General features: G+C 37.6%; 2 protein-coding genes across 2 annotated transcripts in view; both read right to left on the bottom strand.

Annotated features, from left to right (window-relative positions):
* CAPN9_7 (calpain 2, (m II) large subunit) overlaps positions 1-9,823 on the bottom strand; it is a 68,005-nt gene extending 58,182 nt beyond the window's left edge. Inside the window, exons 1-2 of the mRNA XM_051215297.1 lie at positions 9,651-9,823; positions 7,309-7,641 (exon numbers count right to left, since the gene is read on the bottom strand). Coding sequence (XP_051068506.1) covers positions 7,309-7,641; positions 9,651-9,767 — 450 coding nt within the window. The 5' untranslated portion in view covers positions 9,768-9,823. The remainder of the gene's footprint in view (positions 1-7,308; positions 7,642-9,650) is intronic.
* Positions 9,824-14,014: 4,191 nt separating this feature from the next.
* On the bottom strand, positions 14,015-15,541 carry MS3_00000320 (uncharacterized protein). The gene has a single exon (XM_051208132.1). The coding sequence runs from the start codon at positions 14,930-14,932 to the stop codon at positions 14,297-14,299; it is 636 nt and encodes a 211-aa protein (XP_051068505.1). The 5' UTR covers positions 14,933-15,541; the 3' UTR covers positions 14,015-14,296.
* Positions 15,542-19,466: the final 3,925 nt, after the last annotated feature.

Raw genomic sequence — 19,466 nt, 5'->3', positions numbered from 1 at the left:
ACAGGTGGTTTTCTTAGTAGACCACACCCCGAACCTTCGACCTAAAGGTCTGACCCACAAGACAGTGGAACATACGCCACATGTTCCCTCGTGATCCTGAAACCACCCCATGTGTACCATTGGTTTCGAATGAGGGTTTTCCTATTCTTCTAGGTTGACCCTCCGTGTCCACCAACCCGGTTAAAGCGTCGGAGACTCACTTTTCGTCCTCTCAATTTCATAGACAACAGTACGCCACGAGAAGGCAGTGAGTAGGACTTGTGTGGCAGTGGCTGTATACACGTGGCCATGTGAGAGCATTTTGAGAAGGAGAGTTGACTCTCCGCACTCTCGGCCGTACCAGGGCATTTAGAGGCCTAAGTCACAACTCTTAAAAGCGTTTCAAGAAAATTCAAGAAGTAACGTCAACACTTTCTTTAGTTTCCCATAAGCACAACAGGTTTAAATCGTTAATCGAAAATTATTGCACAATGTTTTCAAATCTTAAAACAACATGATACTCCATTTGTACACTATGCAAACTGTTTAAGTTACCAAGTCAAATGTATACATTTCAATCTACCCATATAATGCATAATTGGCTTGCATAATTTTATCCACCTTCGAAATGTTTTAATTTTGGACATATCGATTAGAAACATGGACATTAAGGTGAAGTAAACACTACTACCATCTGTAAATTAATTCAATGTATAATATTGAAAAAAGTACATCATCATATGACACAAAAAACAACTAATTATGATATTCAATTATTCGACTAATATTGACGGATCAATATATAGGTCATGTTTACGGATCTATCAATATGTAGTTAGGTTTCGTACTCTCAATGTGTACACTTTTGGATCTACCCACAAAAGAATGTCGCTCATTATGAACAAATGATTGACATCGAAAATAGATGACAGTGATCTAATGGTTAAGCGATCACGCGCGAGACTGAGGAGGTCCTTGGTTCGAATCTCGCGAGGTGGGATCGTGGATGCGCACTGCTAAGGAGTCCCGAAGTAGAATGAAACGGCCGTCCAGGTCTAGCTTCAATTGACTCATGATCTCAACTATTAAGAGGACATTTAGTCAATTTATTTAAGAAATTTTGTCGATTAAGTTAATTATAATTAATGACAACTAGAACTATCGAATAAACAAAATATAAAACATAGTTGGATTGGTATTCGGAGCACAGTTTGAAACTCCGATATTGAGCTGTTTGATATTCATTGACAAGAATTATTTGAAACTTGAAGAACAAAAATCAATACTTCATTCCGTGGATTTGTTGAGGTTAGACAATAACACCATTAGATGAGAGCAGGATCACGGATACGCGCAGATGAGGAGTTCCATACTAGGAGAAAACGGTCATTCAGTGCTTCCAGGTTTTTAATGGTGGCCTAATATCAATCGATCCATGATCTCAATCAAAATCTTAACAATCTTCATATATATAATTGTTTGCTGGGAGGTTTAATCAATGCTATACTGGTTAATTGACATAAAATTTAGTATCATCACTGAACAAAGTGATGCAAAGTTGTGCTGCTTTCCTTCCTAAAATAAAAATACACTTTATAAGAGGAGGAGAAGTAAAGATAAACTCCCGGAAGTATATCGATCTCATATGCTCTACATTTAGAGATGAACCTGTGACTATCTCACCAGATAGGTTAATTTCTTCATAGAAAAATAATTGGTAGATAAACGAATATTGTACCTAAGAATTCTTCAGTTCAAATAAATTGTGAGATGCAGAGTTTCATTTTACCACAGCCTCCTTTCACTTAATCCTCAGGGAAGCTTGATGTGGTTTTCAAGTTATTTTTGGAAATGGAAGGCAAGTGAGTTCATTTAAGACACCATTGTGTTAAAAAACAATTGTCTAAATCCTTGAGATAACTGTTTAACATCAAGGACTGATTTGAGTTACAGAACCAAACCAAAACGTGGTATCAATCCACAAAGTCACCAACTTCTAGTCTGATTCATGTTAGTAGATATAAACTACTTGGTTGGGGTTCACGTGACCAGCGTAACCAATCGTTGGAGACTCTGGATGACATGGCTCAGAATCGATCACAATGGCGTGGGTATATACACTCCCCTGTCTTCCCTCGAGCTGTGAGATCGAAGTGACTTTATATCTCTCTTTCCACGAACTAATTCTTTATTACTGTATTATATGCTTATATGAAATCCTTTGTATATTACTACCATCAAAGTAACTAATTCTATGAATTCGGTGTTCATCCTACTGTGCTAATGAGTGAGATGTGTCAACTTGGACCGATACATATATGTGCCTAGTCCTACGTTTTAGCTGACTGACTGACTGGTAGAACCATTGAAAATTTAGAAGTTCCAGATATCTGCTTTATCCTAGTACGAAATGTCTCAGAAACGCACATCAACGAGGTCATTAATAGTTTACAGCTTCTAGTGATATGTTTTGAAAAGGATTTCACAGGCATATGTGACTTGATGGTGTATACTTATTTTCTTAGTTTCTTTTATTTGTCAAGTTGCTGTTTTAAATATATACTCAAACTAATAATTATACGACATGGAATGCAAGATGTACGACTGAAAACCACCTGCAAAACTTAGGATTTATTTGACAGAACATCTGAGTCTTAGCCAATTATTTATTTGCTTAAACACATAAACATTGGTAAAAGCAGGCACCAAACAGATATACACCACATAAATCATTCGATTTATGTGAGGTCTGGGATACTGCTCCCTTGACCAAACTGAGGCAAGTGGTTTTCTTAGGGAGTCACACCTCAAACCTTTGACCTAAAGGTCTGATCCAATAGGCAGTAAAGCAATGTCAGGAGATCCAGTCCCATGGTAGCCGGTCACCAACAATAGGTTCATGCGCAATTTATTCCCTCAGTATCCTGGAGCCAGCCCATGTGTATCATTGGTTTGGAGTCGGGGTTTTCCAACCCTAAACACAAACCTGATGGCAATATATTTGATAAACAAACTAATCAGATTATTGTGTAAAACACTGTAAAGTACTGTGTTTATTACAGTTGATGAGATGATAATGGAGAAGATTTATAGTTCAGGTGGATCGTTCAGAAGATCAATTAAAAGCTTCATGACCAAAGGCTTCATCCAACTCAGAGAACAAAACTCCATCAAAATTACAGCTAATGTCAGTTCATGATGAAAATCCTAATCTGAAATCCTTAATCCTAATCCTAACCAAGAATATTGTGCAAACTCTTACAAATCTATTTGGATTGTTATTAGAATTTGAGGACACGCATAATTTATGTCCGTCCATAAGGACGAATTTCTATTCTATGACATTTTCTCTCATAGACAGCATAATCTGTAGAAAGCTTTAACAGATTCTTAAAAGATGTAAAATCTAATTACTTTTTGAGCAGAGATGGATAGTGGGTAGCAATGGAATCCAGTTTGACGCGCGTTTCGTCCTATTTGCGACTGGTCAGCTGGATGTACCTGCATCTCAGAGTTGATGTTTACTCTGGGACTAGAACCGAGTACCGTTGCATGATCCACTTATCTACTGAGCCCTGATAGCCACTTGCTTGTGCAATGGGGTGAAGTTTAAATTCACTTGATATTGTTCACTTGAATTTTACAATTAATGTTTTGGAACTGCGATTGATCAGTTTCTTATTGACATATGTGCATCCTGCACGAACTGCCTCGATATTGCCTTAAGTCATAAGCTTTATCAGCAAAGATGGATAGTGGCTAGCAATGAAATCCAGTTTGACTCGTGTTTCGTCCTATTTGGCACTCGTCAACTGGATGTACCTGCATCTCAGAGTTGATGTACACTCTGAGACTCGAACTCAGTACCGTTCACTTCAATAAGAGACTGATCAATTGAAATCCAAAACATCAATGGGAAGATTCAAATAAATAATACCAAGTAAATCTAATTACGTTTTGTTTTATTTTTTTACAAGTTATTTATCTATAAAGATTGTTTCTTGATTCACTAACAACTTGCTCAACATTTTCATTGATCATTTTGAGCTCGATCCTGCACTATACTCTTAACATTATCATAAAATAACCGGAATAAATCATTTAAATTCCAAACAGATCAATAATTTACGGTAAATATTTCCGTCTATATTGTTCTCTCTTTTCTCTCTCTTTATCTCTCATTTACCATCTATTCTAGAAAGCTGTGCACATTTATTAAATACAACTTGCATTACAACAAACAAACTATACATGTATAAACATGAATATATAAACTTGGACAAATCAGAGGCTTGTCCAAAACTAGAACTGTTCTATTCAATAGAAATGTTTCTCTCATTTTATTCTACTATAATTATTATCATTATCATTATTATTATTACTATTAGTATTAGTTTTAGTATTCTTATTACTTAGATATAGTAGCAACACTCAATTGATGTATGGGAATGGAATGTAACTATACAATGTTTCCTTCATTTATAATAATCATTTTAAAATCTACCCCTCTTATCTAAGTGATTATTTAAATCATAAAAGTAAAGATGAAAATTTTTCAATCAGGGTAATATATAATAATTTTAGATAATCAATTTATTGATCTATCCAATGAAAAATCATTAATCTATTAAGTTGAAAAGAGATGATCAATAATAGATAAACCATTGACTGATTTTTTGTATTGATTGATTACTGAATAGTGATTAATATTATGTTTGTTTTGTTGTTGTTGTTGTTGTTGATTAGAGTTTATTCGTCAAGTTCCAATTGGGAAAAAAAGTCCAAGTAACTCAGCACCTTCTTTACTATGCTTTATCAGTCAGTCAGTCAGTCAGTCAGTCAGTCAGTAACAACGTAGAACTTCATACGTATATACGTACATCAGTTCAAGTTGCCATATCACATAAGCACAGAGAAACAATTATCGATTCAAATCACATAGTGGTAGAGGTAGTAAAATTATAAACAGTAATCGGAAAGATTGGGTTTTGAAGATGTTATTCAAGGAGTATAATCCAGTGAAATAAATCTGGAAAGAGGAAAAAAGGGACATGAAGAACTCAAAAGATTAGAATTTGGGAGAACACAAAGAGTGGATGTACCTGCACCATTGCAAATGATTTTGAGCCATGTCATTCAAGGTCTCTGACCATCGGTTGCTATCATCTCGTGTATCCTAACCAGATGGTCTACACCTACCACTTGTCATTGACTTCATGGATGTGTGCCATGTTTTGGTCTGGCCGCCCCTAGCGTTCTTCCAACCCACTCTTACACCATAAAACATCGCACGTCTGGGCAGTCTGTGCTTGGGCATACGTAGCACATATCCCAGCCAGATGAACTGATGAAGCTACACAACTTCATCAATTTATTCGCCATCCTTACCTAATACCCGTTTCCTAACGACTGCATTGCTTACTCGGCGGTTCGAGGATATACGAGCAATACTTCGAAGACACAGTCAGTAGGATACTCTAGACCTAGGTATTTTCTGCTAGTCAGTACTTGTCAACAAGTTTTACATGATCAGGAAGTACTTGTTTGATGAAATTCGATTAGCACCACTGAATAAACAAATATACCAGTAGCCACCACTCAGTGAAATATTTATGTACATATATCAGCCTTAAATGAGGTCAGCCACGGCAAAAATTGCAGAGTTAGTGCCTCAGGCTGCGAACCGAGGTGATATGTATTCGGATATCAAAGGGATCATCAGTTTCGTAAAGACCGTATGCACGTCTTTTCTACAAGTTCCAGCTAGCACACGGACTCCAACCAAGAAGTCTGCACCTACCTACATGATCCAGGTCAACAACTTAAGTCATCATTAACTGAAAATTATAGTCCTTTATAATAGGAAAGGGTAGAAAATGAGAGTTGAAATCAAACTCACTATGCCGTTTATACGACTTAGAAACTTCGTTATCCTCTTTTCGGAACTCTGGACACACATAATATTCAACTTGGACCTGTTTAAAGATAACACTGTTGTGTTTCAGTGCTCAAGTAGGAACTTCTGCAATATTATGAAGATTTAAAAACGTATGGACCACCGTTCAGTGTTTTTTTCAACTTTTTACATTAAAATGAGCTCTCGTAGCTTTTAAATGGAACTAATAGACCTTCAAGCTGATGACATCTTGAATGAAGCCTTAAAACATGCAACTCCGGTTTCACTTCCTTGATCCAATGATCAATTATCATTACTATAAAATAACTTTAACTAGTCGAAATTCAGACGTCAGTTCACAAATATCAGGGGTGAATTGACAAGGTTAGAACTTATGATTACTTTAGCAAATATTTTTTCCTCTCTTACAAATGATACCTGTCAGTATATGAATTAAAATATTTTGACATTTTGTGAACAAAGCCTTGTGTGATATCACATCTCCATTCATGGACTCTTTTAATGAAAACACATTTTCCTGGCTCTGTGACCAGGATCTTAGGTGATGGAACCTAGCCTAAAACTCCATCAGTAATTTTATTAGGGAGTTACAATTGTAAAACAGTAATATGTTATTCCTTTTAACACTCCTATTTGGTATTAAAAAGGAACTGATAATAGATGTTCTGAGAAATTATGAACTTCAAATAGATTTAAACTTATAGAAGTTGACAGAACTGCTAAAATCTAGAAAAACGATGCCTCAGATGTATATCTAGGCTTGTTACGCTTAGGTAAGAACAAAGTAATAACAAACACATCCAGCATAACAGCATTGAATTTAAAGATAGACGCTAGTAATGATTATTACAACTCAAAGTCAACCAATACAGTTTCAAATGACTTTGAAATTTAATGCTTATTCTACTGCTTTTAGAGATTTATCAAGTACATTTCATAGACAGCACTATTGTAACTTATGTGATAGCTTTGTCTAACAATGCTTTTGTTTTGTACCACTCTAGTCACCTGAAAAAATAAGTTTATTCTATGAATTAATAATGAGCTTAAATGTCATTACTGACCAAAGCATATCGAGCAAAAATATGGAATAAACTAACAGGATAGATGATTCAATAATACTATGCAGTGCTTTTTGTACAAAATGTTTAAATAAAAATTAGAAGTAAATCTTCGATCGCGGTTTCATTTATACTGATACTTATCGGCAAGTTGAATTCTTTGATGGCATATACTTTACCATTTATTTGTTACGCGTCAATCATAATAGTATTTAGTGGATGAATACTGAATGTAGCCATTTTGCGGATAAGTGAACGTAAATGAATAGAAAAATAGACACGAGTCTTTAAATGAGTGAATGCAACATAACCAAATTTAACTGATTATAGAAATAAAAAGCTGCAACTCACATGTGGACGTAACCATTCAATTTGTTTTGGCGGTCTTTGACTGAAGTATAAACTTTTATCATTAGGTGGAAACTCCGGATCTTCGAATAATTTACCACTTTGAAGCAGCTGTTTTTTTAACTGGTCATACGATAATGATGCGGAGGATACATCACCACCTCTTGTGGCTGGTATAGGCTTGTTTGCCGTATTACCATAATCCGGCGGTACAACCACTTTGTTATCACGTGCATCACGAAGTGTTGCACGTGGATCTTTGAAACGGCCAAGATTGATTGTACCACCTGAACTGATCGTTATACCATAACGTCCAATCAACGGTGCATTCATGCCCTTGATATAAAGGGTGAAGAAAAGAAAATTATTCACTTAATTTGTCCTATAATTGCACAGTTTAATTTAATGTTAACTCATCTATTAAACATAAGTTTATCAACTCATTTTTGTGTATAAATACTAGTGATATTAATCGGTTGTCCATGAGCCAAAGTAGGCGGGGTGGGGTATAAACTGAAAATACGACTACTAAGAGTCAAGTGGACTAACCACTAAGAGTGAGGGTAATTCATAATGCGATTATCAGAAGGTTGCTTAAAAATGCATTTTAGCATCTTTTATCTTAACAATTAAATATACCAATATTTATTTCAACATAATCATCACGAGGACTTGAACACTTCACATATTGTTTTCGGACATTAAATCTTTGTTTTGCTTTCTATGCTAAGATAATCACATTATAGGAATTCATAAAAAAAGTGTTAGTCAATATGGTAGAAACCTCTTTCGTATCATTGAGGTTTGAGAGAGCAACTTAGTAATTTTGGAAGAGATTCAGATGCAATTCGAAAGACCAATAGGATGAAGCATGCTCAACCTCCCTCTAAGTAACCGAACAAATTAGTTGAAGCAATTTCGTAAAGGCTTCTCGTTTATAGACTATTTTATTCCGCTTGACGCAAGTAAAATTAAATATCTCAAACGATAGAACCAATCCTAATACAGTCATGTACAACTCAAATAACTCAGAATCCTAATAATTTTATAACTATTGTCTTAAGTAACCTTACTTCAAATTCTTGAATAAAGATTCATTTTAGCAGGAATGCAAATATCTCTTATTTACCAAAGGTTTAACAACAAGTGTTTTTACCCTAGATTAAAAAATATTACCGTGTTGCCTCAAATTTTAAGACTTTACTCCACATAGAAATCTATCATTTTCCTAATTTTTCATGAAGAGTTCACTCTTCCTGACAAACCTCGTCTTTTACGAATAATAGCTAATACTCAGTGAAAACACACCAACCCCAGAACTAAAGATGAGGGATAACTAAGACCAAAACAGTATCGTATTGGTCATTTGACAGTTATTTCACTGACAAAAAATTGACTAGGGTGAAACATAATGATTTTTAATTCAGAGTTCAAAACTAAAAAAGTTAAAATAAGTAACATTCATCGCATCACAAATAGGTTTGACCATGAGTTGGTATATCATTTAGATGGCAAAATACTAAAAAAAACAGAATGGATGTTTCATTTTATTTTGAAATTTCTCTAACGTGAACTCTGATGGCTTAATACAAGATAGAGCCTAACAGTTGGTGTTCAGATATTTAATATCGAATGACATAAACCCACTTATTGAGATTAAAGATTTAAAGCTAGATGACCATTCTAATTTTCAAAGAGATCCCTACTATTTGCTTGAATTTTCTCATCTCAAATTCTTCCAAAATGCTAGAGATTGACGAGAAAGAACTAGACGCATTAGTTCTTTCCGAAACAAAGCAATATCTTAAATGCTAATGAATTCGAAATACTGTTATGTCTGTGGAGACAGGTAACGTGATCTTATTTTGTTGGTAACTTTTGTTATTATTCGCACCTTCATAGTTCCATATAACTTGTGCATCGTACCTAGGACTTTTGGTTTCAATTAGTCCATTTGAAGGAAAATTAAAGGCAAACACAAGCTTACTAGAAGAGAATTATTATGAGGTGTGGCTCTACTACCATCTAAGCACAGCTCCGAAAATATCAGTCTGATGATTTTGTGCATCAAATCACTAGTGGACAGCGATTCCTCCCCAACTTTATAAGGTGCGCTGTGACATCTCATTATCAATGAGGTTTTCATAACATTTATGATCAACGACCTGCAGCTTAAACATTCATGAATATCCACATATAAAAAACGTAACCATCAGAAACAAGGGTTACCAAGAATCGCAAAATTACGACTTAGATGAAAAATTAATTTTCATATACGACCTATAAATTGTAACCAAACGACATATATACATTAACACATCATACTAGCATCTGTAGGCACTTACGATAAAGGCACCCTTTGATCCACCATCATCAAACACTTTCGTCTCAATCGATTTCTTTATAAAGGTTGTAGCGCTAGATACATAGTTGTTTAAAGCAGGAGTGGAAAACAACGACATCTTGTTGACAAGTTCAAAGAAAGTATATTTTACGCGCGGTTATAGTACGAACTGATATGTTCAAGTAAAACGAAGAGTGCGATGACTTCATTTTAAGATAAAAAATAGAGAAACTGGAGAACTAATAATCTTAAGATTATTTATAGCATGCTAGTGACAAATAATGCACTAAACAATAACCATCTATTCTAATGGAAATTTACAAATGGACTTTAACACCCTAAATACATGTATGCGTTACAGATCACCACCTATTGTTCCCGTGGACTTTAAGTGTTATTGCTATATTCTTAAAACACTAAACATAAGTGGCCACGTTATTTTGCCCTCTGAGATCCTAATTTTGACGGTCGAAACACCCGTTAGAACTTTTTCAGTGGCGAATTACAGAACTAAATAGTGGGATCACATCATTTTCACTGAAACGATTTACTGACGAATAACCGCTTTAGTACCACTTCAGTACGAGAACCGATAATGAGCACATACTGGGCGTGAAGTTCAAAACTAAAATCCTGTGACAGTTATTATTGTTAATATGTATACACCATTGATGTTAACGATTGGTAAGTATACAATTAATTATACAGTGTGAACTATGTTTAAAAGATTTTGAAGATGCCGCAGATATTTAGAGTTTGACAACACTTTAACCGGTAACTCCTTCTACCATGAATCGTACCCACCAAGTGAAATCAAAAGACAGAAGGAAAGACGTTCGAAGATATATTTGATAGGCTATCAATATATCGACAATCGACTTATCTAATCTGACTAGCGATTGCAGGGGATGTTAAGCACGGTGTTCTAAATCGTGATCTGGCGCGGATCCATGACCGAGCACCTTCAGCTACGTGAATCCATTAAAACTAATGTGGTGATCATCCACTTTTGAAAACTTACAGAGCTAGTTATTCTGGGGATTTAATTACCGCTACAGACCACTCCCTCCCTAGTGGGGTAGTGATGACCCTAAGACGTGGCCAGCCATAAGTTTATCGTGGTGAACACTCTTCTGATAGCTTGCCATGTTCAGAAGCGTCTGATCGTCTCTCCTTACTATAAGGTACCATGTAGTACAATATAGAAATAAAGAAACAAGGTAAAATGAAAATTTTAGTTCATCGTAAACTTCATCGTTCTGTCTTTTCCAGCCGTCTCGGAAAAAAAGATGTGTGAGTGCATGTCGAATTACACAAGTACGTGCGTAATGTCACAAAGCGATTGGAAAAAAGGAAAACTCATGCACATGCGATAGCATTAAAAAACGATTTTCACAGAAACCTTACTCTTCTTCCAGAACGCGTTGTTTTAATTTTTTCAGGTACTATCGAAGTATCATCGTCCGTGTTGGCTGTCAGATGAGGTATTATAAGTGTAGGAGCCGTGTCGTTCGATTGTACCGAAGGGATATCGACGTGGATAGGATTTCATCCTAGATACGCTGCTTTGATGCGGTCGATGCTGACTCTGTAGTCAGTTCCGTTCTTACTGACTATGTAGTACTTGGGTTCGCGTTGAAGAAGATTGAAGGGTCCTTCGTATGTTGATTCGAGAGGTCGTCGATGTGAGTCTCGACGAACGAAAACGTGTGTACTATATCGTAAGTCAGGCTGAACGAAAACATCAGTTGACTGCGGTCGAGTAGAATGAAGGATCCACGAATTCTCCTGGAAGTCGAAGTGCCGTTCCATAAACGAGTTGAGCTGCAATGTGTCGAATGTCAACTTTCACTGCATTGTGAATACCTAGTAAGACGGGTGGAAGAGCGTTGGTCCACTGTGAAAAGTTTGCAGCTGATAGTGAAGCTTTAAGTTGTCAGTGAAAGCGTTCTACCAACCCGTTTGCTTGTGGGTGGTAGGCAGTCGTTCGGAAGCGAGTGATTCCTAATAGTGTGGCCAGATAACGGAAAAGTCCAGATTCGAACTGGCGTCCACTATCTGTAGTGATGGTTGAGGGACAGCCGAGGTTTGCTACGCATCGTCCGACGAGGGCATGGTCCACTAGTTCAGCAGTAATGTCCTCGATAGATACTGCTTCTGGCCATCGAGTGAAACGGTATGCGCAGGTTAAGAGGTAAGAGTATCCATTTGAATCCAGTTGAGGTCCTACTAAATCCAGATGAAAATGGTCGAAATGAGCATCGGGAGTTTTGAATGAGCCTAAGGGACATTTGTTGTGTCTAATCACCTTAGATTTCTGTCAGCTTACACAAGAGCATGCCCACTCACTCATGTCTTTATTCATACTAGGCCAGGAAATTCGTTCTGCTATAAGCCTGATGGTTGCACGAACACCTGGATGAAAAAGTTTGTGCAACGTATTGAAGATGGTGCATCGATAATGTTTCGGCACGATTGGGCGATCCTTACCTATAGGTGTGTCACATGGTAGGGTTTCCTCACCTGCTCCCATCTGTATAATGCACAGTTTAAGTGTTGTTCAGGATAAATCGTGCTGAAGATCAGTGTCTTCTTTTTGAAGCTGGGCGAGTTTCAGAAGGTCGATACTTTGGAAAGGAAGTTATGCGAGACAAAGCGTCTGCGATTACATTGTTTGCTTCGGAAATGTGCTGAATATCTGAAGTAAACTGCGAAATGTAGTCCAGTTGTCGAGGCTCTCGAGGGGAGTATTTGTCTAAAAATGAATCTAAATAGAAGGTTTGGAGTTCATGATCAGTGAAGAGTGAAATCTCGGCCTTCATTTGAGTGTTGAAAATGCCGTACAGCACAATACATAGGAAGGAGTTTCCTACCGTAAGTGCTGTACTCCGACTCAGTGTCTAGCAACCGTCTCGAGAAAAATGCCAAAGGTTTCAGAAATTGGTTAACCCATTGTTGTAAGACTCCCCCGATTGCTGAGTTCGACGCGTCTACTGCGATACTAGTGTGTGCTTGGGTGTCCTGATGTGCGAGCATGAGTTCGTTTACTATAAGTCCCTTAACTGTGGAGGGTGCTTGACGCGCGGTATTGTCCAGACTAATGGATTTCGCATTTCCACGAAATTAGTCAGTTAGGTGTTTCATAAGTGACTCGCATTTCGGTATGAAACGTCTATAGAAACTTACTAGGCCGTCAAATGTGCGTAATTGCTTGATGATGGTAGGTTTTTGTAATCCAGAATGGCCTCCACTTTGCTTCTTAAAGGTCGGATGTCTTACGCATCAATAGTATGTCCTAGGGAAAACAAAAATTTGGTTCCGATTTGGCATTTCTGAATGTTTATGGTAACGCCACGCTTTTGCAGTCGATTGAAAACAAGGTCTAGATGCTGGAGATGATATTATCTGTCTGGACTTTCCATCAAGCAGTCATTAACATACGCGTGTACGAAGTTCAGACCTCGAAAAACGTGATCTATGAACCTTTGGAAAGTTTGGGCAGCGTTTCATAGACCAAGAGGTATTCGCAAAATTTCGTCGAGTCCGAAGGGAGTTGTGATAGAGGTTTTCGGAATATCATCAGTAGCCATAGGGATTTGGTTACATGCTTTAATCAAGTCGATTTTCGAAAAGACAGTTGTACCTTTCAAGGTAGCCAAGTGAGGCAACTGGTAACGATGAGGAATGATTTTTGCATTCAATCGTCGATAGTCACCAGCTGGACGCCGATCGTTCTGAAGTCGTGATGTGATGTTTAACATTGATGGTTATTTCGTACCTCAAGGTAACCCTCATGCTATTGACAGAAGCCAGACAAGTAGTGAATAGGTCTTTATTTCGATCTTCGCGCAGTCACAGTGGAGCGTGGGATTATCTGTTCAGACAAACAAAGGCTCTCAACATTCAATATAAGATAATAGGGAATATAACGCTTATAAAAAATAAGGTAGTGAATGAATACTTGGACAATACTGTTTTGGCATATGCTTAGTTGTTTGGCGTCAACTCTTAACCAACCAACCTAAGCTGTTACAGTTACACACGGCAATTTCGGTTGTGATTGGTATATCCTAGAATATTTATCGAGTAATGGTTGATAGAATGGATCTACCGTGTGTCTTAATGTGACAGGAGATAATCTGCAACCGGAAAAACAAGTTATGCAAACAGATAAATTAGTGTTCCCATCTATTAGCCTCCGTTTGCGCGTATCGATGAATAGATTTTGGTGTTGTAGGAGGTCTATAGCAATGATTGGAATAGAATCATCTGTAACAGCAAAGATCCATTGAATGGGTTTGCGTAAACCCATGTTAAAGTAAACGTACCTTTTACCTTATGTGTCGAATGGCATTCCGTTTGCCGCCTGTAGGTTAAAACCGATTCGTGAAGCCGGTCGACAGAATTCGCTGCAAAAACGCTAACTTCTGCGCCAGTATCGACGAAGTAGCGAACTTTCGTGGTCACATCTGTGACGTATAGCAGACGGCTATGTTTGCCGGCTACGGTTGCCATTAACACGTGCCCGCCGGGAAGTTTCTTCAATTACTTTTCGTGTCGGTCGATGTTGGGTTGAGAAAATTGCAGGATTTTCTGCAATTTCTGGATGACTTTCCATACTGGTTATTACATCAGCACCAGTCAAGGTTATCCGTCTCGTGAAGTGCTTCTTCGCGGGGTTCGTGACCGTTTAGGGTCATTACAAAATCTGATATAACATGTAGACCTATGATATAGTTCCGTAACTTTATTCGGAGTCGCTTGAAGCATTTCTTTGACTGAAAAAACCTCGACGTTAGAAGGTTTTGTGATTTCTATGATGCAGTCAGCAGATGCAATCAGCTCGTCTACGGCGTTGTTTTGAAACAAGATCAGTACAGCTTGCACCTTTTGAGGAAGTTTGGATAAGAATAGTTGTCTGAATAGGGCATCATCGAAAGTTCTTCGGCCGACAACCTCTCTCATTCTTAGGATCATGTCTGTCGCAGAACCGTGTTGCAGGTCGATGTTATTAAGGAGTTGGTTTAACCTTTGTCGATCGGTTAGATCTCCGCGTTTAAGGATAGATGGTTTATATGTTTCGTAGGGTTCAAAGACATCACTAATAAACATGCTAGGTGTTACGTACCTTGTGAATTCGCACGGTAGTGCCTTGACTACTGCGAGGAATTGTGCACGTGTGTCGTTCACGCCGTGGTCATAGAAGTCGATCTCTGCATAACAGAACCAGACTTCGATGTTGTCTGGCCAGAAGAGCATTAGATGAAACGAAGGTGGGGACATAGTATTCAACCTGAGTACCTTAAGTGTCTAATCCATCGTAGCGAAATATCAAGTACAAGAATGTACGGAGAAAAATATACATACATACAAAAACACGGGAAAAATATCACAGTACATACAAATTATACAGCAATTAAAATAAAGCGAAACTATTGTTGAACGTCGTATCTCCATGTAATGTTACTAGACTTCGCAAAAGCCTTTGATACATTACCTAATGCAGTTCTCATACTGAAGGTTACAAAGATGAGGTTCGATAATCGACCCTTATTTTGGCTCTTAAACTATCTAAAGAACGGGTAGTGGTAGTAGTAGTAGTAATAGTAGTAGTAAGGTAAATAAAGTGCACACGAGTTGGAAGGTCTCAGCATCGTAGATTTCACAAGTGACAACTTACGTCTCTCTGTTGTTCCTGATTTTTATAAACAACCTGTTTGAAATAATTCGATCGGCATTAATGATCTACGAGGACAACACAGTGATGTAGAGGTCTACAAAATGTGGAAAGAATTCACTTGAGCTTCAAAAGGACGTTAATACAATAGTACAGTATGTTGAAACCTAACTTGTTGATATGTCTTGTCATGAACGTTTCGCCTCATTTGACACAAGTCTCCTATAACCTCCATGCAATTCCGCTCCTGATTGTCTCCTCGGAAAGTGGACTTGTAAGCAGCCCATACTACATTTAGGTTGTAACCAAGACCAACTCAACTCTCCAATTAAGGCGAAGACAACTTGGCGCAATCACCCGAGTCGTTCCCATCTTTAAAATGTACCCACGGCCTCACCTTGGGGTCTACAGTGTTATTGCTCCCTCCCTCTTCAAGGGAAACAAGTCCATTAAACCAAGTACAGAGAAGTTAAACCAAGTGAAAGACAGAGCTAAAATACGAAGCCTACGAAGGTAAACTCCAAAAACTGAAACTGTTCTCTCTGAGCTATCAGAGGATAGGAGTTGACCAGAAAATGAAATATAACATTTGAGACATGACAACCCATCAAACCCGAGCATTTGACGAGAATATTATCGTCACACTCCTCGAGACAACTCACGGCAGGTTGCATATCAGAGAATGAACACCAAAGCACGCCCCCACTTTTTCCCATTACGAGTTGCCCCCATTCCGAATGCTCTTCCAGACAAAGTTATCACAGCCCCATTAGTGGATAGTCTTGAGAGGAAACTTGACAAATACGCACTCACCCATAGATTACCTTCCTGAACCAACTATGTCCAAAGCATGTCTCATAAATTACCACGATTGTCATTACCACATATCAGTAAATACTTCTCACCCCAATGATTATCATCGCCGTTTCCCTTTTTGTTCCTTTAACTCCATCTTCGTCAACACTACCAATTAATTAGTTAACCTATTTAATTGGTTGTTGAAACAGTCCTCTTCTCTTAGCACTTGAATTATCGCTTTATTATTTTCACATTGCAACCAACCAACCTCTTCCCTAGTAATGTGGTAGTCTCTGATATCAAAAAACCCTGCTGTTCTGAGACAAGCGTACTCACTCAAACTACAATATATACAAACCCATAAATAACTACCAAATTGACTAGAATTAGAGCCACCGTGCAGTTAGACTGCCATCCACTAGACATTATCGAATACTTAAAGCCGTGCCGAAATAACAAGAGGTGAGTGCAAAGAAATCAATTAGTTTTTACAAGATCGTCACAAATATATTAGCGATACTGGAGATTCTGCGCATAGTTTGGAAAGTGCGTTACTCAACAGGGCGGCTGCATATGTATTATATTCTATCGGTTTCAACATATGATCACAAGTTTTACTTGTAATGGTTGAATATTACTGAATCTTGGGACAAGATTTACTAACTTGGGTGGATTCTTGGAAAATAATCCTTAGTCTTGTAAATCGACACTTAACGAATTATAAAGATTGAAATAAACATCTCATAGAATATTCGACTTTGAATTCATGCAGTCGTTTCACTTAGCACTTATATTCTAGAATATAATTCATTCTAGCTAGGATCATTAGTGTGAGTAGTTAACATCCCTGTATAACCCAAGCAACACAAAAAGGGGAAATAAAGGGGTAAATACTTTGGAAGCGAAATAAGAAAACGCGCCAAAATGTCGCCTTTTTCGCCTGTCCGGAGGAAATAATGCGGATTTTCGCCGTTTTGTCTATAAATGACCGACTTCGCCTGAATTTCCGCTGAATTGTCTACTTTTCGCCTAAATATCCACCGAATTACCGACTTTTCGCTATTAGTTTAAACTAATAGCTATTAATCCTAACTCTCTTTTCATTCCAATCCATCTCGTATCATCTAAAGATACTCTATGTCTTATTTGTGGTCGGTTCTAACTCCTTAGCTATCTGGTATTATTCTTGTTGTTACTTACAAGGACTATAGTTTTGATTCTTAAGTGAAGCGATCTAAATTTATCATGATAAGATATATCTATAGTTATATAATTATGTAAATAAAATCTAAATATTAACTGTATTGCCTCAGGATCTCTCGTCTATTGTTCCTGGGTTTAATGAGCGAACAACCATATTGAGGAGTGAAGTACTATGGTTTAGTTTTAAATGCCCTAGAACTTGTTAACTGTTTATGTGGAAAATGTTAACATGCCAAACTTTATTGTTTCTGGTTGCAAACTTAGCTGTTTTATTATTAACACACGACATTTTGTCATTAGAAATAATAAACAAATATATCAGGCCATTTCTGGTCTTCTTTTGAAAATTTAAGCATGAACTGTTAGTTGCGTTGGAACGTCTGCTTTATTTTGCATGTACTTTTGTTATCTTCACATTAATTAGATACCAGGGAATTTTCAGTTGACATTATTTGATCGCTTGCTATCTTCGTGTTTAGCCTTTGTACTGTAATAGTGTTATCAAAATGTTGATATCACATACAGGTAGAAATTGTATTTCCTTGTCTGAGAAAGTCTTGTGGTCAGTCAGCAATAGTCAGAGAGGAGAAAATATACCATGACTTTACTTGAATGGAAATCGTAGGTTCACATATTAGGCCTCAACCAAATATATTCAAGGGCAGCAAGTTTTATGTTCCTACATATATAAATGAATAAAATAAAGACCTTTTAAGAATGCAGTCGCTGATGTACATAGGTACTGTGCTAGAGTACTCAGACTACGTAGTTTTATTTGGTAAAAAGATAATAAAATACAGTCTTCTGATCGCCTTTAACAACAGTGAAATCATTATTATTATTAATTTATTTTAACACATAGATGTTGGTACAAGGAGGCACCAAGTACATATGCGCCACACAAATCTCATTTGATATGTGTGAGGACTGTGATACTGACCGGGTGCCCAAACTGAAGCAGCTGGTTTCCTTAGGGGGCCACACCCGGAGCCTTCGACCTGAAGGTGTGATTCACAATGCAGTGGAACAACGTTAGGAGATGCTGTACATTTGTAGATGGTGACCAACGATCGGTTCATACGCCATTTGTTCCTTCAGGATCCTGGAGCCAGCCCATGTGCACCATTGGTTTGGAATCAGGGTTTTACAACTCCACTAGGTAAATACTCCATATCCACTAACTTGGTTAATGCGTCGGACATTCACTTTCCGTCCTCTCAATTTCGTAAACAATACCCCTGCCACGAGAAGGCGATAAGTAGGACTTCCCTGACAGAGGCTATATACGCGTGGCCATGTGAGAGCATTTCGAGAGGTAGAGCGAACTCTCTCCACTCTTGGTCGTACCAGGGTATTTGGGGGCAGTGCAATCATGTTTTGGCTCCGTCTTTCTTCCTCTGAATTTTAAGTGCTCCAACGATATCGATGATATGATGGGAAGAAAAATCAATTTTCGATTGGTTTACTCATTATGAGTTTTATTCAACATTACATCCATTCTAATTCAATGTGATGATCATTCACTGTAGCAATTGTTTTCTTTTCTCGTATGATATTTTATTCTGTATAATATACGATATTCTTGTATTCCATGGACACAAACTGTGCTCAGTCTGTGATTTGTTATAACTAAGTATTTTTCATGTATGTGATTTAATCCTAATTATTAATCAAAAATGGGTGTAAAATCAACATATAAACCAGTGTATTTTAGACTTTTGATCATCGTTGTCGTCGTGCTTTGTGGCTAATAAATCTTCACTTTCGCATCGTGGAAATTTCAGGGGTCCCTCGTTCCGAGTATAAGTGATCAGCGATTTTCCGGCACAACAATTGCGACGACCAAATACAACAATCGAGGTTAGACATAACCAGGCTTAAATCGGAAGTTGCTTAATAAAGACGCTTATGTTTTTTAACTGAAGTGCTTGAGGCATGTGCCTAATCATCGCGTACTCTAATAATGGTGAGTGAAGTCCGAGAAGATTGTAAAAAGCTTAAGCATACCCAATGTAAGACGTGGCATGAGCCCGCGATCAATGACAGTTCATCTTAGCCGCGTCCGTTGGTGTACATTACTTTGCTACGGTCCAATCCGTAAACATGATCAGTGGTTAAAAATGTCAGGTGACGACTCTA

Source organism: Schistosoma haematobium, chromosome 2 (assembly GCF_000699445.3).
Source record: "Schistosoma haematobium chromosome 2, whole genome shotgun sequence".
Taxonomy (NCBI): domain Eukaryota; kingdom Metazoa; phylum Platyhelminthes; class Trematoda; order Strigeidida; family Schistosomatidae; genus Schistosoma; species Schistosoma haematobium.
Note: the sequence above shows the minus strand (reverse complement) of the source record. Positions and strands in the feature narration are given on the sequence as shown.

What these genes read in the sequence shown, in the direction of transcription:
- MS3_00000320 (XM_051208132.1), bottom strand. Translation starts at nt 14,932, where the DNA reads ATGTCCCCACCTTCGTTTCATCTAATGCTCTTCTGGCCAGACAACATC.